A 27,301-nucleotide genomic window follows, 5' to 3' on the forward strand; every position below is an offset into this window, starting at 1 on the left:
TGTCAAAAGAATCATGACTAAAAGGGACAATATACTCACACCCACCAGAAGTATCATTCTCACCTTTAACAGTCCAAATCTACCCTCAACAGTAAAAGCAGGATATCTACTCTGTCGCATTCGTCCTTATATTCCTAATCCGCTGAGATGCTACAAATGCCAAAAGTATGGCCATTCTCAGACGGCATGCAGAGGGAACCCAGCTTGTCCCAACTGTGGATCTTCTGATCACAGTCAAAATGACTGTTCGGCAAAAGAAATGACTTGCCTTAATTGCAAGGGTAACCATCCTGCTTACTCTAAAACATGTGAGAAGTGGAAAATGGAGAAAAAAATTGTAAAATATAAAGTCGAAAACAAAGTTACTTACCAGGAAGCAAGAAAATTAATTGCACCAAGTATATCTAACCGTAGCTATGCCAGTGTTGCAAAAAAATATCAAACAATAGCCACGCAAACTGATGTTACTGTTCCATCCAACATATCAATCTCCGACTGGGCCCGAGCTGTTCTTTCTCAGCAACAGTCCAATATCCAGAAGCACTCAGATCAAGCAAGTAATACGCCTCTTACGATTCCAGCAAAATCCCCTCATTCGCCAATGATTGCTACCACACCAAATAATCCCAGTTCAACTTCAAAACAGAGTATTCAGGAAACATCAATGGACCAAGAGTACCCATCTAAACAGGAAGATCCGATTCTTGAAATATTTGCAGAAGAAGAAGATATGGACACAGGTCGCCCCACCTTTCCAAAAAGAAATAAACCAAAGCCAGAACGCCACAAGACAGCCACGTCAGGTACAGCTTCTTCTAAACTCAAATAATGCCTTATATTTTACAGTGGAATTGTAGAGGCTTTAGATGCAACATTGATGACATTCAGTACTTAATTAGACGCTACTCTCCAGTGGGTTTCTGTCTGCAGGAAACCTATTTAACTGCTAAAATCTCTGTTTCTATAAAAAACTACTCAGTCTACCGAAGAGATCGGAATACATCTGACTCTGCTCGTGGTGGTGTAGCTATTTTGATTAACTCAAAGATCCCTGCTAGTCAAATCATTCTTCAAACCAAAATTGAAGCCGTTGCTGTGCGTCTGATTGCTGAGATTGCATTTACGCTAGTCTCAGTCTATCTCCCACCAAACAATACCTACTCTTTCAAAGATATTGAAGAACTTTTAGTACAGCTACCCTCACCAGTCTGCTTGCTAGGGGATTTTAATGGCCACCACCCTTTATGGGGATCCTCTAAATTAGATAGACAGGGCCGACTGATTGAAACTCTACTAGATAAACAAAACCTTACCATTCTTAATACTGGTACACACACCCATATACAGTTACCTACTGGACAGACCTCTGCAATTGACCTCTCGATTTGTTCTCCGATACTGTTTCCAGTCATTCAGTGGTCCGCTATGGATGATCCATTGGGAAGTGACCATTTTCCAATTGTCTGTAACCTGCTCACTACACAACTACCATTAGACCAACCCTGCAGAAAATGGAAATTTTCTAAAGCCAAATGGGCCAAATTTCAATCAGCAATCATTCTGGACAAAGAAACTATTCAGCTACAACCTATAGATAAAGTAACCGATTATATCACATCCAGTCTTTTAGTTGCAGCAAAATACTCAATTCCATTATCAAACCCCCCAACTCGACGGCACTTCAACTACTGGTGGAACGAAGAGTGCACGAAAGCAAAGAAGGAAAAAAATAAAGCATTCAACTTATTCCGTCTATTTCCGACAACAGCTAATTTAATTAGCTACAAGAAGCTAAGGGCAAAAGCGCGGTTCATTCACAGGCAAGCCAAGAAAGGTTCTTGGACTCGGTTTGCATGTACTATCAACAGAAATACCGACTCCAGATTAATATGGAAGAAAATTAGACAGCTTTCTGGGAAGTTTCCAATCATCCCTTCCCCAATTCTTTCATACAATGGAGAAGAACTATCTGGTCCTCTAGATATAGCGAATGCCTTGGGTAAAACCTTTGCCGAAGTCTCTGCCGTATCAAATTACACTCCGAAATTCCAAAAAATTAAGACCTCCACTGAACAGAGGCCCATTAACTTTACAACCTCGCTATCACTTCCGTATAATCAGCCCCTTGAATATTGTGAACTTTTACAAGCCATAAAAACAACGAGAAACAGTGCAGCTGGGCCAGATGGCATATATTATGTCATGCTGCAGCATCTCGATGAGCAAAACTTACAAATGCTGCTAGTTTTCTTTAACCGGATCTTCCTGGAAAATATTTATCCAACATCTTGGCACCATGCTACAGTTTTGCCCTTTTTGAAACCTGGAAAAGATCCTTCCAGTCCTAATAGTTACAGGCCAATCTCTCTGTCAAGTTGCCTTGGTAAAATTCTTGAAAAAATGATCCACAGTCGACTCAGCTGGATCATGGAAACTGAACAACTATTGAGTAATTGTCAACATGGCTTTCGCAAAAATAGGTCCTCTCTAGATCTGATGATCAAGGCCGAATCTGAAATTCGCAATGCCTTTGTGAAAAATGAACACCTTGTCATGGTCTCTATTGATATAGAAAAGGCATTCGATACTACCTGGCGATATGGCATTCTCAGTGACCTACATAATCTTGGTCTACGAGGCAACCTGCCTATATTCATTAGGAACTTCCTCCAGATCCGCTCTTTCCAGGTTCGATACCAAAACTCCCTTTCTTCTACATTCTTGCAGGAAGAAGGAGTACCACAGGGATCGGTTTTGAGCGCAACCCTATTTGCCATTAGAATTGATTCCATTTCCAAAGAACTTCCAAATACTGTAGAAGCCTATCTTTATGCTGACGATCTCTCCATTTCTTGCCACTCTCAGAACATGAGATCTATTGAACGCCAATTGCAAATATCCCTCAATAAAATTCAAAAATGGGCTGAGTTCAATGGATATCGGCTTTCCCATCAGAAAACAGTTGCTATCCACTTTTGTAACCAACGCAAATTACATACAGATCCTGAACTCCGGATATCAAATTCCAGCATCCCGATTACCAACAATATTAGATTCTTGGGATTAATATTAGACAGCAAGTTAAATTTCCTTGAGCACATTAGAGTAATACGTACTACCTGTCTGAAAAAGCTCAACATGCTTAGAGCTCCATCTGCCCAGTCTTGGGGAGCAGATCGTACAACTTTGCTGCTCTTATATAGAGCACTGATTAGATCTCGGTTAGATTACGGTGCCCCAGTTTATGATTCTGCTCGAAAGAGTGTATTACGCTGGCTGGATCCTGTACAACACAATGCACTGAGGATTGCTCTTGGTGCTTATAGGACATCACCAACCTATAGTCTATATATTGAAGCCCATGAGCCCCCTCTTTACCTCCGCAGAAAAATGTTACTACTTAAATATGCAGTCAGAATACGAAACTGTTCTCCGCACCCCATCCAACCATATCTCTTTAATCCACCATTTCACAATCTCTATAGAAATAAACCAAATAAAATACGCCCAGCAGGCCTACGGCTCCTTGAAATAGCACAAAATTGGAATGTTCCTCTACAGAGTAGGCAGCACAGAAAGAATTATTCTTGCCCACCTGGACCCCATTTCCTCAACCAGCCTGTGATAATTATTTTCTCCAATGGGGAAAGAATCATCTACCAACTCTGAATGTGCAACAACTTCATGCTAGCCATATTCAAAACTGTTTTGACTTCTTACCGATATATACTGATGGTTCCAAATCTCATTCAACTGTTGGAGCAGCAGCAGTGTTTCCCTCTGCTATCATATCAGCCTCTCTTCCACCTGAATACAGCAGCTTTTCAGCGGAATTATATGCAATTCAATTAGCTCTAGAAAATTTGAGTCTTTACCCATCTGCAAAATACTTAATTTACACTGACTCTCTGAGCTCAATTAGAGCAATGCAGAATTTCTCTCATAAGGATCACCATATACTAAATCAAATCAAGTATTTGCTGTTGAAAATCGAAGAACGCCAGCAACGAGTGAACTTTTGCTGGATTCCAGCACATTCAGGCATCAAAGGGAACGAGTTGGCTGATATTTCGGCTAAAAATCCATCAACAGTAGACTTAACCTCTGCCTTTATTCCAGTTTCTGATTATAATATTATAATTCAAACAGCATTTCATGCACAATGGACAGAGCTATGGCATAAACAAGCAAATAACAAACTGTTCCAGATAAAACAGGACCCAAAATTTTGGCACTCATGCATTCAGACAGTTCGGCGAGAAGAAGTGGTACTCGCGCGGATTAGAATAGGACATACTCATCTGACTCACCTCCACCTACTCACAGGCGATGATCCTCCTCTTTGTTCACAATGCTCTGAGCAGCTAACAGTCAAACATATTTTGATTGACTGCCCACATTATCAACAACATCGAACTTCAATATTTCATTCTCTGGCTAATTTCCGTGAACGGATAATATTAAATGATATCATTGGTGAAAATGCCAATATTAATGAACTTTTCTGTTATTTGAAACAAATAGGAATGTATAAGCGACTCTGATTAGTTTCTGGCATGAAATGAGATTGAACCGTCTTCACATTAATTATTTATTTTATCTTTTCAACATACCTATGAATAGGCGCAATATAGCCACAGCAGCTTGTGCGCCATTAAACACCCATACCACACACACACACATCATCATGGCTCGATGTTGGTGCATAAATCATTATAATCTTTAGCTTGTACCTCTTAGAAATCTTGAATATTAGTCTTGACACCCTTGGTGATGTACTTTTGAATTCCAAAATGTTGTTTTTAAAATCTTTATGGACCAGAAACTCAACTCCACCTTCACTCCTTTCACTGTTTCCATTGGTGTACAGCAGATTTCTACTTGATAAACTTATAAGTGATTCATTTCTTCTTGTTTCAGCCAAACCGATGATATTCCAATTCACATTTTGTAATTCCTTTTCCAGCTCTAATATCTTGTCTTCACCGATGAGTGTTCTTACGTTAAAACAGGCCAAGTTCAGTTTCCGTGCATGGCAGCCTGGTCGTACCCAGAGATTCTTAGCACCCTCTGCTTCCACTCTGATCCTCTCGCTGCCGTAAGAGGGAGAGTGAAAGCTGCTGGGGACTGAGGGCCATTTGTATTGTTGTGCTCTCATTGCTGGAGGGTTTGGTCTTTTCCTCTTCACGCTGACCAGGCGTCTTGAAGAGAACCACTCTACACGTTCGTTGCCACCTAAGTGACGTAACAGGGCTTACCATCGAGAAGGTGTGCATGAGTGGATTTTAGGGAGGCAGGCCAACCGGACTTCTAAATCTTCTGTAATAGAGAGATATTGGATCCATCAGTGTTTTAGGCTGAGTGTCTGATAACACACAGGATACCTGTTCCCCTCTAAAGTTACTTACCAACAGCAAAATTCTAAATGGGAAGCACTCAGGGACGTAATCTTAGAAGCTATTAGGTATTCTATAATAATTAAGAGATACTGTTCAAGGTTAGACCTAAATGGATGTTATGTCAGATATACTAAAGCAACTTAGTATTAGTAGTGGCAAGTGATACTAGAAAGCAAGCTTATACGACATCAGCCTAAAAAAAAAGAAATAAAACCCTCCAGTTTCACCTATTCAACCCGTACAGTAATTTGTCTTGTTCTTCATAGAATTTATTTAAGCTTTCAACTACCACAACAACAGATGGAAGTTTGTTCCACCAACCAACAACCCGCTGGCTCAAGACAAACGTCCGCACATCTATCCTACATCTGTCTTTCCTCAATTCGAATTTGTCCCCTCAGACGGTTAATCTGGGCAAGTAGTAGTAGTGGCATGTGATGCAAGAAATCAAGTGTATGAGCTTATGCAGCATCAGCCAAAAAAAAAAAAAAAAAAAAAAATCACACCATTCCCTCCAAATTCCTGTCCAGTTCCTCCTTAAAACATTCAACTTATCAACTTCCACAACGACAGATGGAAGTTTGTTCCAGCAATTAACCACCCGCTGGCTAAAGGCCAATTTCCGCACATCTATTCTACATCTGTCTTTTCTTAATTTGAATTTATGCCCCCTTAGGTTCGTAATCTGAACAAGTGGAAGGTTCCCATCAGAATTCAGCGTGCTCAACCCATTCAAGGCCTTATACACCTCAATCAGATCACCGCGCAAGTGCCTAGTCTTCAGCCACTGCAATTTGCAGAACTTAAGCCTCTCTTGGTAAGAGGATCCCTTCATTCCCCTCACCAATCTTGTTGCCCTTCTCTGTACACGCTCAAGCAAATCTACATCCTTCCTAAAATGAGGCCTCCAGACCTGTACGCAGTACTCAAAGCGTGGCCTGACCATTGTCTTATACAGAGGGACAATCACCTCCTTTTCCCTGCTAGCAAAATTACTATATATCATTGACAAAACCCCATGACCTGCCCAGGCAGCCTGTCTGCATTGCTCAGAAAACTTCATATCTGACTGCACAATTACTCCCAGGTCTTTTTCATTTTCTACCACCTTAAGTGTAGTACCACACAGTTGGTACAGTACTTTTCTCTCGGGTTACTTCTACAATGCATCTTTAACCAGTGATTCCATTATTTTACCCGGAACAGAAGTTAAACTAACTGGTCTGTAATTACTCGTGTCACCCTTCGATCCCCCTTTGTGAGGGGGGATCGAAAGATGACACGAATTATGGCTAAGGGTTTGCTTAGTTGCTTTGCCGCCTCCTTTAATATAACTGGATAGATCCCATCCACCCCAGGTGCTTTTCTTATGTTTAGCTTCAATAATTTCTCCTCCACTTTGCTCTCAGTTATACAAAATCATTAAGTACCCTGCTACAATTTGATAACCTTCTGCCATTTTCAAACCATAATAATTCCTTACGTGTGAATGTAGATGCAAAATACTCATTCAGTTTGTTTGCTATCTGAGCAGGATCATCAACAGTCGAACCATCGATATCAAGTGGACTAATCAGATTCATTCCCTTCCGTTTAGAGTTTATAAAGAAATCCCTGCTGTTTTTCTTAGCATCTTTTGCCAAAGATTTCTCGTAATCTGCCTTCGCCCGCCTAACCTCCTTTGTGACCTGATTACAGACTAGCTTATATCTGCCATATGCTTCTGAGTTGCTTGATAATTTATATGCATCTCATGCATTTTTCTTCTCTCTTAAGTCTCATTAGGTCATTTGATAACCATTTAGGCCTAAACCTTGAACAATATTTCTTAATAGGTATGAAACGTTTAGTAGCTTCCACTATTAATTCCTTGAATGCTTCCCACTTAGAATTTGCTGTTGGTAACATCATCAGTTGGTCCCACTGAACACAATTTAAAAACTGTCTGAGACCACTGTACTCACCTTTACGGAAGCAAAAACCCTTTCCTTTACCCTTGATGGTAATTAAATCTTTAAGTAAATCCCACATCAGTACACTGTGATCACTGCCACCTAGCGGTTCCTTTATCTGCAAATTCTTAATACTCGAATGATCACTGTTGATAACCAGATCAAGAGTATTACTTTCTCTGGTTGCCTCTCGAACATGCTGCTGCAGAAAACAATCATCCAATAAATCCACAAAAGTCTGACTAGTGTGTGAGTGACCAATCCGCAAGTTCCAGCCAATATCTGGGAAGTTAAAATCCCCCATTATAAGACATTCTGATTTACTAGCCCACTATTTCTCTGTACAATTGTTCATTGTACTCATTCGAGTCATTAGGCCTATAACACACTCCTACTCTTATTTTTGTTCTCGCAATGCTTATGTCACACCAAACTGACTCAACAGTGCACTGTTCATCTATATCAACTGGATGCACTTCTTTCGATTTTATGTTTTTCTTATTTAACAGCATAACACCTCCTCCCTTCCTATCCTGTCTATCCTTTCTGTACATATTGTACTCACCGAATTCCAGTTTTGCATTCCTTATATCTGGGTGACACCATGTCTCTGCTATCCCAACAATATTCGCCTTTGATGTCTTGACCAAGTAGGCAGAATCCCATCAGCATTGAGCTTGCTCAAACCATTCAAGGCCTTATACACCCCAGTCAGATCACCTCGCAGGTGCCTAGTTACCAGACACTGTAATTTGCAAATCTTAAGCCTTTCTTCGTAACAGCAACCCTTTGTTCCATTCACTAATCTTGTTGCCCTTCTCTGTACTGGTTCCAGCAGCTCTACATCCTTCTTAAAATGAGGCCTCCAGACATGTATACAGTACTCAGGGTGTAGCCTGACCATTTTCCTCCAGAAAACAGAAAATCGACCTCAGAACACATGAAATTTACAGCCAATATAGAGGAGCAATGTAGCCTTAGTCACGAGTGTTCCTAAAATCCTACTACAACAACTACAGTAACAACGTTCCCTCTTATATGTGTAGTCTGAGCAAGAGGAAGAATCTCATCAGCATTGAGCTTGCTCAATCCGTTCAAAGCCTTAAACACCTCAATCAGAGCACCTCCATGCAAGTGCCTATATAATCTGCCTATATAAATTTTTTTTCCAGTCTCCAGACGCTGCAATTTGCGGAACCTATCTTGGTAAGAGCACCCTTTCATTCCCCTCAACAATCTGGTTGCCCTTCTCTGTAGTCGTTCTAAAACGAGGCCTCCAGACCTGTATGAAGTACTCAAGATGTGACCTGACCGTTGTTTTTTACAATTAGATGATCACATGATTATCCCTGCTAGAAAAATTCTGCTGTATTAAGGACAAAACCCTGTGAGCAATCCTGGTAGCCTGGCTGCATTGCTCAGAAAATTTCGTATCCAACGGCCCTCGCGGTTGCTACAGTTGGTAGGATCGCTGTCCTTCCGACACCCGGTGGAAAAGATCTGAGTTCGAATCCCGTCGATGACGTGAGAAATTTTTATGGGCTTTTTTCATAACGTGGCTGCGTTAGTCGGTCCCAGCGAGGGTAGCATCGGTTTTTCCGTCCAGCAAACAGAAAGTCGGCCACAAAACACGCGCAAATTACAGGCAATATATACGAAGCAATATGGCGTTAGTCACTGATGCTCCTAAAACCCTACTCTAACAACAACTCCCATTTGCATGATGCTGATTTTCTTTGGTCCTCACTTGTGAAAATTGTACGATTTTATGATGTCTTTGCAGCATTCACTCCATTGCTAATCATACAACTTGCAATCATTACACGACGGAATTGTCGTGTAATGATTGTGTTCAAAAACTAGTTTGCCTATTTTAAGGAGGAATCACCAGTGTAACATAAGTGGAACTCCCCCGCCTCCGCTTGAAAATGGAATCATAATAGCTTAAGCAGAAAGGTTTTTGTTTCCCCCCCCCCCTTGGTTTGGCCAAAGGTATCATACCATGAGATCCAGGCTATGGTCTATCTTGTAAATGTATTCAGAATATATGATATTCATTGTTTATTTTCATTTCGAGATCACTGTTTGCTTATTTCACTCACTATAATTTATTTTACAGGTATACGTAGACTAGAAGGAAACTCCGGGGAAGTCCCTTGCGTTACAGATTTAAGAGGAGGTGGAAACGCGAAGACGTATATTGACCTCTCTTTTCCTCGTGAACAAGGTATGGCTTATTCTGGATATTGTGGAATCTTCTTCAAATAAGCAACACCCCGGTATTTTGGTTCTACGATAATAAACGGGTAAATTAACTTCTTATTGTAATTCAGAATAAAGCAACGTTTAGAATATTACAATTAGTAATACATTTAGTAATAATATTCGCCATATAGTGCAAGGAAGCCACAGGCTTCACTGCACTGGAAAAAAAACAAGTAGATAAATATTACAAATTATATGCTTCCCTCCTCAGCGTGGCTGCAGAGCAGAAGGCAAGGTAGATATTCTTCAAATTGGTATAACGTCAGGAGTGCGGTCTCTCAAGGATCGGTTCTCGTTGTTTCTCAGTTTCATAAATGAAATCGACGATCGAATAGAAGGCGTGATATCAAAATTTACAGATGACGTAAAGATTGGTAGAATCATTAATGATCAGTGCCCTTCAAGATGACTTGAACAGACTTCAAAGATGGTTCACAAATAAATTATGCACTTGGTGGGATTGAATTAAAAACAGTGGAGGAGAAGGAAATTGATCTGTAAGTTACAATACGAGCAGATATGAAGTTTCTGAACAGTGTAAACAGCCAGCCAGGAAAGCACAAAGTGTTTTATCGATGATTTATCGAACGTTGTCCTGTAGAGATAGGAAGGTCATAATCCCACTGTGTAAGGCAATTGTAAGACCACATTTGGAATAATGTGTATGGAGATCACATCTGAAAAAAGACATGAGCTTCTTGAAAGGGCCAAAGATGGGAAACCCGAATGGTGAGATCAGCAGGACGACAGATGGAGGAAAGACTCTGATTATGTGCACTACAGAGATTGGAAACAAGTCACCTTAGAGGTGACCTGATTGAGGTTTATAAGGCTCTGAGAGAGATTAGTAAAATGAATGAAGGTAGAGTTCTCACTGTTATAAACAATTCCAGACATAGGGGTCATAAATTTAAATTACAGGGGTTGAGGTTTAGATGAGATTGTAGGAAGTTTTCTTTTAGCCAGCGAGTCGTTGATTCCTGGAACAAGTTGCCCTCTCAGGTTTTTGAGGCTGACAGACTGAGAGGAAAGTGCAGGAGAAATTGTTGATGATAAACATGAAAAAAGGCACCCCAGGTGGATGGGATCTATCCAGTTATATTAAAGAAGGCAGCAAAGGAAGTAAGCAAACCCTTAGCCATAATTATGAGAGCTTCTTTGGACTCAAGGGAGGTACCCATAGACTGGAGATGTGCAAATGTAACCCCAATTCACAAAGGAGGATCAAAGGCTGACACAAGTAATTATACACCTGTGAGTTTAATTTCTGTTCCAGGAAAATTAATGGAGGCACTGGTTAAAGAGGCACTGCAGGATCATCTAGACAAGACTTCAGTTATAGATCGGACACAGCATGGTTTTGTTAAGGGAAAGTCTTGCCTGACTAATTTGATTGGATACTGTGATGCAGTCACAAAAGAACTGGATGGAGGGAATAACTTTGATATTATATATTTGGATCTTAGAAAGGCTTTTGATACTGTTGCACATGGAAGACTGCTGCACAAATTGGAGCAGTGTGGCATTGGAGGCAAATTGCTGCTATGGATAAAGGGATGGTTGAGGGGAGGAAGCCAAAGAGTGGTAATCAATGGACACTGCTCATCGTGGACTAATTTTATTAGTGGAGTCCCTCAGGGTTCAGTGTTGAGTCCATTTTGTTTTCTGTATTTATAAATGATATTGATGATGGTATATCAAGCTTAATGTCCAAGTTTGCAGATGATACAAAGGTTGGAAGGATTGTTAAGGACACTACTGACAGTATGCTGCTGTAACAGGATCTGGAAAGGTTGAGCAGATGGGCTGAGAGGTGGAAAATGAAGTTTAACATTGACAAATGTAAAGTACTACATATGGGAAACAGTAACCCCAGAGCAACGTATCAACTCTGTGGTACTACACTGACAGTGGTAGAGAATGAAAAGGACCTGGGAGTAATTGTGCAGGCAGATATGAAGTTTTCTGATCAGTGCAGACGGGCTGCAAGAGTAGCTCATAGTGTCTTGTCAATGATATAGAAGAATTTTTCTAGCAGGGATAAAGAGGTGATTATCCCCTTGTATAAGGCAATGGTCGGGCCACACCTTGAGTACTGTATACAGGTCTGGAGGCCTCATTTTAAGAAGGATGTAGAGCTGTTGCAACGAGTACAGAGAAGGCCAACAAATTTAGTGAATGGAACAAAGGGTTGCTCTTACGAAGAAAGGCTTAAGTTTTGCAAATTACAGTGTCTGGAGACTAGGCACCTGCGAGGTGATCTGATTGAGTTGTATAAAGCCTTGAATGGCTTGAGCACGCTCAATGCTGATGGGATTCTTCCTCTTGCTCAGAATAATCACCTGAGAGGGCATAAATTCAAATTGAGGAAAGACAGATGTAGTATAGATGTGCGGAAATTTGCCATTAGCCAGCGGATAGTTGGTTGGTGGAACCGACTTCCATCCCTTGTTGTGGAAGTTGATAGCCTACATATATTTAAGGCTCAGCTGGACAGGTATTTCGAACGAACGGAGGGGTGAAATGGGAGTGTTTTTTTTTTTTTTTTGGCTGATGCTGCATAAGCTTGCTTTCTTGCATCATATGCCTATGCTAATGGTAATAAATTCAAAGGTCAATGGATAGTTACCAGTGTGAGGAGAGTAACATTTAATTTGTAATTTCTTATCTACTTGTTTTTTTTTTTTTTTTTTTGCCAGTGCAGCAAAATTCTGTGGCTGCCTTGAACCATATGGCTAATGCCATTACTATGATTATTACTATTATCTTTTTTCACCTTCCAACTGACTTCCAACATGACCACTTCCTGATAATGGTTCCTATACTATAAGCCCTGCGATTTCATCTGATTCGTTAGTAATGATGATGATGTCAAGAATATTCTCGCCCCATAGTACTTTCTCTCACATGCTCGTACAAATAATAACAATCTAGTTTATTTCAAAAAGTTTTTCCCCATCGTGAGTTACCTTCCCACTTATACCAATCTGTCTGGGGCAATTAAAGTCACCCATAATAAAACATTCACGCTTGCTTTCCCATATTTGGTAACAGCAGGAGGTGCCCAAAAAGGTTCCAGAAAATATATTCTACTTTGCTTACAGGACAGATGTAATATTAAAGTTAGAAAACTAAGTACAGTTATCTTTTGAACACTCTCTCTCTCTGCCGTTCGTAGTCCCATATAACTCGGAAATTCTGTATAATTCTGTTTGCTTTCTGTTTGCTTTTCGGTTTGTGATACGAGTTCTACCGGAGGCATCAAGTTTAGGTACGTCACTGAGTGGGGCAAAAATAAAACAAAAATATGGCTTACATCTGATATCCCGAGCCCTTGATAATAAGATTAAAATTGAATTGCTAATTTGTAGTTGCATTCTTGGATCTTGGTCAATAATAATGGCGTCTTTTTCTCGCTCTTGCGCGTTTTCATTTTAGCACCGAAAGCCACTTAAAAGATATCTGCCAAAATATCTTCCCGAGTTTTCAGTTAAAGTACATTTAAAGTTTTTAAAAAAATGTTAGTTTCAAAAAATTTAAAAAAATCTGCTGTCATTAACATTTATATATTCCACCTTCAAAAAGTTATATCAGCTGTTTTGACTTAAGCGTCCTAACTGCAGCTAGGTACTTTTAAAGTTTTTTTGGTTTCACTGGACGACAAATCTGAAAGTGTTTGAGTGCCTGCTTATGTGCCCTCGTGGGTAGAACAGTTGGTAGAAGCGCGTCTTCCCCACGCCGGGTGGGAAAAGGCCCGAGTTCGAGTCCCGTCCATAACGGGAGAAATTTTTATGGGCCTTTTTCAAAAAATCAACCTCAGAACACACGCAATTTACAGACATTATACATGGAGCAATATGGCGTTAGTCACTAAATCTTAAAGTCACTGATTCTCCTAAATCCCTGCTACAACAATCGCCTTCCTGCGCATCTTTCGAAGCAAGGCCTGAATCGATGTGGAAATGCGTTATGATGGATCATGTTGAAAGTTGCATTCAGATTCCGAACCACCTCGGTTCGGAATCTGAATGCAACTTTCCGAGAAACTTTTGCCATCGAGTCTCTAAAAAGTACTTCAGAAAAAAAAAAAAAAAAAAAACCAGCGATAGAATGAAAAAGTCACCGTAACTTTTTCCTGCAGAAATCTGGGATCGACATTCTTTCATACTTTGAGACTAAGCATGCATGTACTGCATACTGGAATGCTTAGATTCTGGTTCACAGACCGTTGTCTGTGAACCAGACAACATTCATAACAGAATGTTGGTTGGTTCACCAACCAACATTCTGTTATGAATTTAGGACTCTTTATTATACTAAACTATACACCATCCCATTACTGTGCAATGTCCCATTACATACTGAACCGTACAGTATTCCATCACAGCTGTACAATTTTGCGACATGACAGTTATGGCCTTCTACAAATTTATCTATGACACAAGGAAATAAAAATTAATATAAATTACCCCAACAAAGTAAGGAATACAGGGATATCTGGTATACATGAAAAGTAGTATTCACATATATGTACTATAAAAAATTAAATTAAATAATAGTGGCAAACTGCGGCATGTCATCAGGCACGGCAATCAGTTAAATGACTGCGGAGCATGCCCGTCAAGGTCAAGTCGGATCAGTTTCTTCGACTTGCCCCGAAATAGGGATGTGACATCGATCAGTCTAACAACTAGCTGCAATCAGCAAAAAACCACAGATGTGAATGGAGCACGTATTATCATGTAGGTTAGTGCAAATGCATCATTTTAACATAGCTATTTACCAAAGTAGTTGAATTAATTAATTAATTGGCATCGTTTTAGTAGATAGCTATGTTAAAATGATGCATTTGCACTAACCTACATGTTAGTCATTCTATCTCGCAGCATTGAGGCCTTTGCCTTTAAATACTTTATAGTCTATAATCACTACACACCATCAGGCATCTCTCATATTGTGAACTTATACTTCATAACTGGATTGTCATTACTGCCACACAAGGGTACCTGCCCACCCACCGAAGAGAAGCCAACAAGCTTAGAAACGGTGCCGTCTGGGGGGGTTACCGGTACACAAGGGTACCTGCCCACCCACCCACCGAAGAGAAGCCAACAAGCTTAGAAACGGTGCCGTCTGGGGGGAGGGGGGCTGATGGCTTGAGTTTCCTCGAATAGGTAACAACAATCTTCTCTACTGAGGAAGCGTTGCCTATTCGAGGAATATATGAGTTTTGTGTGTGAGTCGAAGGAGCTGGGTTTCCTCGAATAGGTAACAACAGTCTTCTCTACTGGGGAAGCGTTGCCTATTCGAGGAATATATGAGCTTTGAGTGTGAGTTGAAGGAGCAACTGTCCCTTTCTTCCTTCTACGGCATTTCCTTCCTCTACCTCTCCTACTATCACCTTCCTACATCTTTATCTCTTTTCTAAGTCTAATAGGGATAGTATGAGGATAACCGAGAACTTTATCCCATACCATATTTCAAAACGGTGCTGTCTGGGTGGTAGTATCCGCCGAGAATAAATAACAATAGTCTTCTCCACTGGTGAAGTGTTATTTATTCGAGGTAGTACAATACCATGGAAACTCGCGGAAGTATTTGAGTATAGAGGAAATGTCTGCAATATGGAATCAATTCAATTCAGGTTTTGCCTAAGGTACTGTGGCTTCATACTCCCCGAGGGTGGGGAAATCCTCCAGTAATATAATTCCCAGACGTTTGGCGCGTTGATATATTCATAAACATTTTTATTGCCGTGCAGAGCGTTTTCATGCAAAGTTTAGCGCTAAGGCTGTGTACTGAAGTTATGTGCCAACTCTGGGGAGCTGACCTGAAGGGAAAACTGGTATCTGAAGTACAACCATTTCAGAAGCCACTGCTCATCTGCAAAGGATCATTAAGTTAGAATGGCAGCAGCAAAGGATCATTAAGTTTAAATGGCAGTTAGAAAGCCCAGATATCAGATGTATATAACACTGCAGGGTAGATTATCCTGAAAATATATTTCAGTAACTTCTCCAGATCTCTGATATGAAGTAAACGTTGCTTTGTTATCCATATTAGCTGATTGAATCTTCGGTGAATGAACTGCAGCTAGGCGTGAACGTTTTGGATCAAATATTATTCCAAGATCTGTGTGCGTAGTGATTTGATAAATGGCAATGCTACTGAGGGGGGGACGGCTACATCTGCGCATCTTGCTTCTTGGGGGAGAAAACTATAATCACAGATTTGGCAAAGTCAATGGTTAGTGAGTATTTTTGATAACCTGTGCCAAGTAATCAAAAAAGTTGATCAGCATTTATTTATTTTGTTAGTTTCAAACTGGTGATCATTGGTAAGATTCACAGGAGTTAGAAATTTGACTATTTCTTGTGGATTTTTCATTCAGCAGTTAAGATTTCTGTTTTGTTTGTTTTTAGGCCTATTATCAACTTAGGCCACATTGTACCATTGTGTATTATGTATGTGCAAATAAGTTCTCTGGCCGATTTGCATGTTGTGCGGGCTGCAAAATCCGAAATAACACAGCTGGAGAATCGTACTCCCTCGCCTGAGATCGGCTAACTACAGACCAGGAAAATGAGACGTTTAAAAATTCCTCCAGTCTGAGGGGACTGGAATCCCGACCTTTCAAGGGTTAAAAATTTAATCACTTCATGCTGATCCGTTCTGAACGCACTATCTGCTTGAAATTCAAATGAAAAATTACACAAGCAACTCTAACAAAGAGAAAACGAAAAAAAGCAGGTCTTTTTATGAAGTGGCACATCAATATTTTGGTTTAAGCCCACGAGCAATGGGATCTGCTACCATTTTCACAGATAGCCTTGATTCCTTAAGACTGCAGCACATACAACAGAGTTCTGTGCTATATAATGGGCCTTGGACCACATTAATTCGCATGATTATCCAAGATATATGGTACCCACAAACTATCCTGTCCCGGATGCGGCAGATGTTACATTATCTTTCTGAATGTTCATTTGATGCCACACCAATGGTAATAATCATGGCAGGGACAGATTATCAACAAGCTGTATTAGATTAAGCCTGTAATCAAACTTTATTAGTCTGCGCAGAACCTTTGAGAGAAAGTTGTTCTTGCTTCATTTGATGAATGTTCATTTGATGCCACCCCAATGGTAATAATCATGGTAGGGACAGATTACAAACAAGCTGTATTAGATTAAGCCTGTAATCAAACTTTATTGAATTAAGCCTGTAATCAAACTTTATTAAACCTAGTGGTCAGGCGCGCGGGTACCTAATTACACGTGCCTTGAGTGACCGGGGTTCAAGCCCGTGACTGCTGAATACGGTGCTGTTTCTTGTATTCAATCTATCATGCGAACTCCTCTGACCGTTTGGTCGTCCCGGAGTATAAACAGAAAATTTATTTATTTTTTATTTTATTAGTCTGCGCAGAACCTTTGAGAAGAAGTTGTTCTTGCTTCCCTCCACATAGGACACCTTACTTTTTTTTTTTTTGGATGAAACTGAAGATCCTTCGATATGTGTGACACCATTTTAAAATATCCATTGGATATCGTCAGAGTACCTTAGTTTTAGAAATGAATATCATTTATCTGTTAGTTGTTTAATTGAGCACTACAGGGTGTCTGATAAGTCACACCCCATTTTTAAATCATCGTAACTTCTTTATGTTTTAGCCAATTAAAATCGGTTCATTTTAAACTACATTTTAAAATTCCACATGTTCTCTAGTTGTCCCGGAATTTTCGACACATTTCCTTAAACGAACTGTACGTTCGTTTAAGAAAATGCCGATTGCAAAAGTTAATTGGAATGGCCGTGAGCATGTTAGTAATTGTTGCTTAGTAATTGATAAAAAAAAATTACGAGGTTCGTCCAAGTTGTTTTTCATGGTTAACCTCTTCCTTGGCCCACCTCATATAAAAAAATTCACAAGGCTTCAGATTTGAGCTGTGGTTTTCCAACCCATCTTCTTGGGAAATGATTATGCAGTCATGTACGGACATCACTTCCGAAATGTGCCGGGGGGGGGGGTGCTCCATCCTGAATAAATTTAAGAATTTCACCATAGTCCCACTGTGAAATAACTGGCCACACATGATCTTGCAACATTTCGAGGTATCTTGTATTTATTGTCTCACCGAATGAAAGGTTGAACGACTGTAGATGATACGATACTACACCAGATTTTACCTTTGGATTATCCTGAGTCTTTTCCGGATTTTATGCTGCCCAATAATGCCATCTGTGTCGCCTAACCGCCAACGTGAAACACTGCATCGTCACTCCAGGGTATGTTATTAAACAGCTCTGGCTACTCTTCGTTCCACCGCAACATGGTTTCTGCAAATATCATCCTTCTGTCGTAGTTATCAAGAAACAAGTGCTGAACATAATTTTGCTTCCATGATTTGAAAGTTTTTTTTTTTTTCTGAAGATGGTCGCAACTGCATAACGGGAGAGTCTACTTTTCAAGCTCCTTGAGAACATCTCAGTCACTGTGGGAATGTTGTCTGGAATCCGCGAGGTTAATGGCCTTCGTATTCTCTTCCTATCGGTTACACAGCTTGTTATCATTGACTTCTGATGTCAATTTTTATTGTTTTTGCGTTCGGTGTTGCATGGATTGCACGTTCAGCTCTCCATTGCCTTTGAACTGTTATAACGAATCCCCAAACTTCGTAGCGGGCTGCGATCTTGGCCCTATCTTGAGCATTCAAACCTGGAGGCATGACTCACCTGTATAAAAAACAAACAAACTAACTTTCTAAATGATGAATCATTAATTATTATCATTAATAATTAAGGATAATAATTTTATGATAATAATAATTAATGCTAATAAAACATTGGTTTCATCAAAATCAGTTAAAAATAGGGAGTCGCTTATCAGACACTCTCTGTATACACATATATTACTTGACAGTGATGATGTGTCAGTTTTATTAACTACCAAAAGTCGTTAAACTGTTTAGATTTATTTAAAATATATTCTCAATGCATATACTTTTAATACTTAATATATTTACATACCGTTTTTACCTTTTTGGCAGACTTTTATTCTTAAAAATTTATTAAATATCTTTTGATATAGTCACAAATTTTCGTTTACCACTGAAATTTTTAGTATTTTTATCTTTTATTGTTTTTATGACTAATCTGGCACATCATAACCCCTGTTACTAATGCACCAGTCAATTTACGATTCTAAATGTAAAAAGTTACACTTTAACAATTTAATATGTGATATGAAGACGAAACATATCACTGAATGATCTAATAACAAGAAACGTATATACGGCTAAGAAGAGAGCGCATTATTTCCCTTATATTTACTTTTATCAATGAGAAAATCTATTTTTATTTGTATAAAATGTGTGTGTCGTAACGGTTATTTTTTCTTTCAATGACTTTTATGTAAAAATATACTAAAGGTTAATTTTTTAAAAATTCATTATTTCCCCCCGATAATATATGTTTACTTTGTCCTAAAACAAAGATTGTTATTATATTAGAATTTTATTTATTTATTATTTTTTTAATTTTTAATTCACTCACATGACGTCCAATTAATCAGATGTTCTCCTATATTTTCCTGTATTCTCTTTATACTTTGCATCTGTCTTTACTGAAGAAAGACCTTTCATGCTGAGAAGAGGCTGTTCAAGTGGGCAGAGTCATACGAAATTAGTGATTTATAAATTACGACTATTTATTAGAAAAACTTTGGAACATAAAGGCAAGTAAAGCTACTGGAGTTGATGGCATATACCCAACAATTTTGAGGGAGGCCGTCAAGGAGTGTATTGAACCACTGAAGTTTTATGAGGGCATCTTTGGACTCGGGAGAGATTCCTTTGGGTTAGAGAAGTGTCAACGTATCGTCAATACATGAAGGCGGTTCTAAGAGTGAAGTTGGTAACTACAGACCGGTTAGTCTGATTTCAGTGGTAGGGAAATTTTTAGAAACAATGATTAAGAGTGCAATCCAGGGACATTTAGATATAGCATTATGAATAACACACAACATGGTACATGGTTTTGTTAAGGGAAAATCATATTTAACTAACTTAGTAAACTATTTTGACTGAGTTACTCATGGATTTCGATATAGTTTATTTGGATTTTAGCAAGGTGCTTGGCTCAGTCCCTCATGAGAGGTTATTGTATAAGTTGGATCATGTTGAGATTACTGGAAAAATTCTAAGATGGATTGCTGGGTAGCTGCAAGGCAGAGGGTTGTGATTAATGGATATTCTTCAGGCTGGTGTAAAGTCAGAAGTGGGTGCGCCACTTCTGACTTTACACCAGCTTTAAACTACTGTTGTTTCTCATTTTCATAAACGACATGGACGATGGATAGAAGGCGTAATGTCAAAATTTGCATATGACGTAAAGATTGATACAGTAGTTAATGATGAATACGAAGCATCTCTCATTCAGGATGACTTGAACAGGCTGCAAGAATGGTCAGAAAAGTTAGTATTTACTTATCTGCTCGTGTTTTTTATTTATTTTTTCCGGGCAGTGCAGCAAAATCCTGTGGCTTCCTTGCACCGTATGGCTACCACTGTTACTACTGCTATTACTAAACGCCTGCAATAATCGTCAAAGTGTACACAGATTCACACAAACGCATTACTTTAATGAGATGTTCAGACATTTATGAGTCAAACTGTAACAAAAGTCGCTTCTGGCTTCTAAATGAACGCTATATAATGTAACAAAGACTAAAATTTTCAGACAAGAAACTTCCTCTCACGAATTGCACGGAAGCCACACCAGTACATCATTGCCAATAAAACAACAGTCCCATGATTATTACAACAAAAGCATTTCTCAGCATCCCCAATTTCACTTTCATTCTTTACTTACCATAAAACACATTCTTCTAGAATGTAATCATTACCATAATGTCCGGAACTAATTTTTAAATTGCTTTCTCATATACAGGAACGTCTAAAATAAAATCATCTTCTAAGAGACAAGGCAATCTGGCTGAATTCCTTATGTTCTTAAAACATATACAATTAGATACAATTATTTCACAGATTTAACTTTACCTTCATGAAAATATTGCAATACAGCATATAAACAGCATAATTTGGCCTTAGTAACCTTTGTGCCATAAAAAATAAATAAAAAAATAACAACCAAGCATACAACAATCACAGTAACTACTATATGAGACAGACTTAAATGGATGCTGCTTGGGGACGTCACTACCACATCCATTGAAATCCAAAAAATGATCAGCCGTGTAAGTAAATAACAGCCAAAACAGTCCACACTCACTTTACAGAGGGTTGACATTTTCTTAGGATCGCAGTAAATGATGAAACAATGATTAAGAGTGCAATAGAACTGCACCAGCAAAAAAAACTGCCATATTAATGCCACCCAAGATCGAACTTATAAGCCCATGTGCGTTATGTCCATAAATTGCATATGTTCTGTATTCGACTTGCCTGTATTGCCGGGCTAAAAGCGCAAGTTTCCGGGAAGGGGAGGGGGAAACCTTTGCTATGCACGCACTAGACCGAGTAACTCAGCCACGAAGTAAAAAAAAAAAAAAAAAAATCGCGTGTGTACCCTGTACGCACGAAAGATATTTCATGTGTAAACATCTTTGACGACGTCCACTAAATTTCGAACAGCTAGAACCGAAATCATGACGATGTAATTTATGCTCACGCCCGCTACTTACTTTACGAACCAATGTTAGTGATAAATAGGATACACACGCCCCTCTACCGAATCAACGTTTGGAAGAGTTTAGGCCAAAAGCCTAATTACCCATTTGATTGTAGCCATTTGTTGAATAGTACGATTGTAACAATACAAGTATCTGAATTGTTACAATCATGTTACTCTGTCGTGCTTTGTCGCAAATTACACATGCAGCACTAACGAGATCTGCAAGAAACGACAGTATCCACGCTGTCGAAACTATATACGCTATCGAAACTATGACTTGGCTCAGGATCTCAACGAGTACAAACGCGAGATGGTAACGCTGCACGTTCCATTTCGCAATGAGGAAACAGAGATACTGTCAGAGATGAAATATGGCAAGATCTACGACAACAGTGAAGAGCTCATACTAGATCGTAAATTGTATGAATTGGACTTGGACATTCGCAAAACGATTGAAATATGTAAGATGATGTGTCAAGACAACGACGATGGTGACCCTGATAAAGCATGCGGTAATGACCTGCATAGCCTTGTAACGCGACTGCGAGAAGAAGATTCCTTTCGGAACTTTTACGATCATCCAAATAGCGAGATGAATGAGGATTTAAAGCTCGCCACGCTCAACCTACTTAGCGCAATTGCAGAGAAACGCGAAAACTCGATGACCAACGAGGACTTCTGCAACTTAATGAGAATGGCCAATGACAAGCAAAAGATATCCATTTCTCTGGTTTCCAAAAGGTTTCTGTCACGTGTGGCAATGTTAGCCCAAAGCCACCTATGTGGTATGCCCGGAATCATAAACGTTTTTCCGCAACCATCTGGTTTATGCCAGCTCTGAGCTCATCCAAGATCATCTCCCATGATCCTTTCAGCGAACTTCTCTCTCAACTCGGCTTTTCTTTGTTATGAAATTGGGTCATTTCGCGTCGCAAAATCGTGACAAATTGATTTTACTACCTTACGAAATTTAGTAGGTGCCGCCAAAGATGTTTGCACATCAATAATAAAATTCTTTATTTATAGAAATGTAGGACACGATTCCCGCTACAGGCAACCAGAGGAATCTAAAAATTCACTAGACATATTACATTCAGTACATAAAAAACTACGTGGGTACACAGAAAATGCATAAAATACATAGGCAGTGCTAATAGCTCCTTTTCATCAACATAAAGCTAACATAATCAGATTTGAATTAAAGCTAATTGCAATTTGAGCTGGTTCTTCTGAAATAGTGATTATACATGGCTTATATCATATAGATTATATACATGATCCAACACATTGAGACAGTCTGGAAATCTTTCAGTGGGAGTTATTACTAGTTCCGCTGACAATTGCAGGAATGCTGACGGCATGTGACTGGGTTTGCGCTTTTCTTCTCTATATACCATTCGAAAGCACAGCTTTCCATTGGTCTAAAGTCCAATAACGCAGGTCTTACACCCAGCTAAGACACATCTTGGCCATTGATGCCCTTATGTCTTAAAACCCTTAAACAACAACAACACACCCCTCGCGCATTAGTCGAGAGTGATTAGTGGTTTGTGGACAGCTGCACGATTGTAGTAACCCATATTATGTAGCATCTTGCGCACGATGCTGGTACTGACATAAGTCTTAATCTCACTGATGGCCTGTTTGTGTGCTCCGACAACGTTGACACGCGTTCCGAGAGGTTGATTCTTTGCAGGGTTCTCCTTTCAAGTTTCGTCAGCTTCTGAAGTTTTCCTGGTAAATTTGACGGTTCTATCTGTAGTTCATCTCGCCAGTCGTCATTCGAGATGCCATTGGTTCACTGCCGGTGAAATGTCATAAACTGACCGATTGCTTATGTGGCACCCTATTATGATTCCGCGCTGGAAATCTGTTTACTCCCTCGATCGCGTTATCTTGCATTCACAATCATATATATATTACTATCTCCTTGAAAGCCTACGAGCTTATTTATAGTTATGCTTGGGTAGGGTGTGACTATCAACTGAGAGGTATCATGATATTAATAGTAGGGAATCGTATATATTTTCCAATAACAGGATATCACTGGCCACCAATAATGAAGCTTAATCCTAAACTAGTCACTGAGGGAAAAATTTAAAAAAAAAAAATTTTAATTTAAAGAATAAATTTAAATGAAATTTAGGGTTTCACTTTTACTCGTTTACTTTTCAACAACAACAGCAACAAAAATCACCACTGACAGACAATACAGATCAAATTAGATAACTCAAATGACTGCATCCTTCACTCAGCGCATTCTGCAGACTCACTAATTAGGTAACTTACCTCACCTACCTGAGAACTCCTGTTGGAATTAGTCGATCATCACAAGGATCTGGGAATTACACTTTACACTTTACATCACAAGGATCTGGGAATTACCTGGGACAACAAGTTATCCTTCACTGAGCATTTCATTACCACCAGGAAGAAAACACTAGCCGCCATCAGGCACCCAAGACAAGAATTAGCTGGGGTTCAGAATGTTCAGTTGGTGAAGGAATACATTGCTAGGTGCATTGCCCCTGTGGGCTTATACTCTCCGGTCATATGGTCCTCAGCTCCTGAAACGTACGTTAAAACCTTCCTAAACATAGAACATTGGATACTCAAGTGACTAAACAAGATTTTCCAATTTCCCTTCACTCTCTATAGAGGCATTTTGTATGCAATTATGGAGTGGACACTGTGGATATTTATTGTCATTTGGCCAAATATTCATATCCTGACCAAGCTATTGACAGGAAGATATGATGCGCCAGTACTTAGAGGCATCATCTCGCACCCACGAAGTCTGAGGCAATCGTGCAGTTTGCAAATTAAGCCACTTCGCTCTAATCTAAACTCCTTGGAAAGTTTAAAGAGGATGTTCCCAATAGATACCATAGAAACCGTAAACCGGTTTCAGGTTAACTGTGAAAAACTCCAATAAGTCCTACAGAAAGACTATCTACCAACAAACAACTGAGTTGTAACACTACTATCTGGAACATCGTCTTTTAGTACTCTGAGTTATGCTATCATCACAACATTCGAGTACGAAGTTAATAAAGTTTAGTGTTGCGAATGCTCCTCTACGAAGACATCCAGAAATGAAGAACAAAATTTTTATATTAATACACATTTCCTTTATTGCTAAACTGTAAATATTTTTGTAAATTTATCCTCTGCATTGTAAATATACCCCTGTGTCTTGCACGCCGTACAAGGGGCGATTGTGTCTTACAATCAACTGAAAAATAAATAAATTAGGTGGCGGCAATCTTTGTGATTTGCACTTCACTCTGTATTTTTAGATTCCATTCTCACTGTTATCTTTTTGCCCTCGTGTGTAGCACAGTTGGTAGAATCACCGTTATCCCCACACCGTGTGGAAAAGACTTAGTTCGACTCCCGTCGATGACGTGAGGAATTTTTATGGACCTTTTTTCAAAACGTGGCTGAGTTAATCAGTCTCAGGCGCGAGGTAGCATTTGTTTTTCTCCCGGAAATTAGCGTTTTCAGTCCAGAAAACAGAAAATCGACACAGAATACACGCAGCTTACAGACAATACGGCCTTAGTCATTAATGATCCTAAAACCCTACTACTACTACCACCACCACAACAACAATTATTATATATATAGTTTTTTCCTTGAGCTAAATAATTGTAAGAAACTAAATAAAAGGTACAGCAAGGGCTAAACATAACGAACAGTAATGTTACTATAGAATTGCTGTTCTTATATGTTCACACGGATATTTCATGTATGGTAATAAATAAGATTTTCTGTTTTTAATTTAGATGAATTAGTTATTTCCTCTGATATTCTGAATGTATTTCTGTTTTTCTCACTAGGTTACTCCCCACAGTACACCATCCTCGAGAACCATCAGATAAGAACTCGTCGTAATAGCTCCGCAAGCACCATCAGCACATTTTATGGTAGCCTTAGTTCCGACGTTAGCAGTCACAAGTCAGGTCTTCGAGGAAGTCAAGCATCACATACCCCACCCAGTCAACGCAGTACACTATCATCTTGCGATCCGATTTCCCTGGGAAGCTCTCGTCGTTCTAGTGACTTGAGCAGCCTCTCTGGAATTTCTCCGACTTCCGTTGCTCGCCTGCAATCTCTGCATTCACAAGCAATATCTACGCAGAGGATAAGTCCCAAAAATATGTGTGTTCAAAGAAAAACACCGTCCATTGCTTCTGAAGGAGACTATTCCTGGAATAAAGAAGAGATTATTTCGCTGGGATCTAATAATAGCTGGAAGTTTCCAAGATCTCCCAGGTCACTGGACAGTAGTTTGCCTACTCTGGAAAACAGTCGAAACTACATAAAACGGTTGACTCCTCTTCCCCCTATTGGCTGTCCTGTAAATAGTGCATCCAGTGGACCAAATAATGGAAATCAACACCCAAATGAAAATTTCATACTAGATAAGTGCGACGAAGATAAACCGATCGAAGAGAATCGGGATATAGTGTTACCGGACGAAATGATGTATTATTTGAATCAAGTAACTGAACCATCCATTGCCATACAAGCTTCAGGAATGAGAGCACCACAAAGTGAACCTCTTACCGATGATGTATTTAAAGAAGACTTGGGCAGGAAATCTTATCTACAAAATACTTGCACCGGTAATTTTTCTGCAATTCCAGATCCCTCAGCTGGACAAAAGACCACAAATTCTCAGCAGTTTGTAGAGGTGCAAGCAAATACCATATTGCCACAGATGGATAGTTATTCAGAATTTCAGCAATCTTCCGAACCGCCGAAGCAACCCATGTACCCCTCTTCCCGTGCCCAGTTTAGGGAAGGAAATTCTCATCAGAATCATCCGCTTCCTCCTAGTCAACTTCGGATTGGACCAAGCCAGCATATATGTGATTACCGGCATGATCAGATGGGCAGAGACAGTCACCAACCGGTGGGCGTAGTGCATACGCAAGTTTGTGTTACACACAACATCGTCCCCAGTAATTTTACATATCCTCAATCGTCGCAATGCACTGTTACTTCAAATCCAATACACAGAAGCTTTAATCCAGCGTTTAATGCAGAAAACCAAAACAGGAACGCATCTAGTTACTATTGTGCCAATCCGCAGGCCTTAAATTATAATTCAAGTGTGCAAGTTACACATGAATACGGCAATGCCAGCATGCAAACGCCTCACGCAATTACTAATAATGGTGGACCATCACAAAGACATTTCGTGCAGAAATTTTCATATAATCCTCAAACTCCCAACACTCAAATATATTGCACTAAGCAACACCAATCCAATAATTGTCCCAACACTTATCACAATGTGCAGCCAACGTGCTCCAACTGCTCTGCATGCTATGTTGATATCAGGGGTCCACCTGCTCAGTCAGACTTATTTGAACAGTGGCCTCAAGGATTTCCTGAAAATCAAGTACCATTGCCTTATGCTCAACACCCCAACATGAGCAAACCAGAAGTAGATTGTTCTGAGTTTGGTAGATTGACCAGTGAGCAGGGAGGAGGAGTAACAGTGCCATGCGATAGGCATACTCCAGTATCAGCAACAACAGTACGAAGTATTAATGTTCCCATGATAAACCATGACGAAAAAACAGAAATGCAGGCTACTGCAGGTTCCCAAGGGAAAGATGATGCTCAGTCCCGCAGCATTAGCAGGGATAATCCAATTCAAGTACCGATAATGAATACTTGCAATATGGTAATTAACGATATGAATTCTACTTTAACCTCCTTAATGGAGGAAACGAAATATTTAAGAATGTTACAGTAAACTCAATACAAAAAGAGGCAGAGGATAAATTTCATATTGAAATCTAAGTTTATATTTCTGCTCTAAAGAAAAAGAAATATTCTTTTAATTTGATTGGGTATGATTCTTTACATAATGAGATGAAGCCACAATGCGAAGAAAGCGAAGTTATACTCTATTACGATCTGAGTTAAAATGTGGCTGCCTTCTATGAGAACTAGCTATAAAGCTTACAGGAG

General features: G+C 39.5%; 1 protein-coding gene across 2 annotated transcripts in view; it reads left to right on the forward strand.

The window, feature by feature from the left end:
- LOC150084506 (transcription activator GLI3-like) overlaps positions 1–27,088 on the forward strand; it is a 215,630-nt gene extending 188,542 nt beyond the window's left edge. For both annotated transcript variants that reach the window (XM_090376100.1, XM_090376102.1), the window contains exons 14-15: positions 9,471–9,578; positions 25,153–27,088. In XM_090376100.1, the coding sequence (XP_090232226.1) occupies positions 9,471–9,578; positions 25,153–27,083 (2,039 nt within the window). In that variant the 3' untranslated portion in view covers positions 27,084–27,088. The remainder of the gene's footprint in view (positions 1–9,470; positions 9,579–25,152) is intronic.
- Positions 27,089–27,301: the final 213 nt, after the last annotated feature.

Source organism: Mastigoproctus giganteus, chromosome 6, assembly GCF_048544385.1.
Source record: "Mastigoproctus giganteus isolate SK-2022 chromosome 6, ASM4854438v1, whole genome shotgun sequence".
NCBI lineage: Eukaryota > Metazoa > Arthropoda > Arachnida > Uropygi > Thelyphonidae > Mastigoproctus > Mastigoproctus giganteus.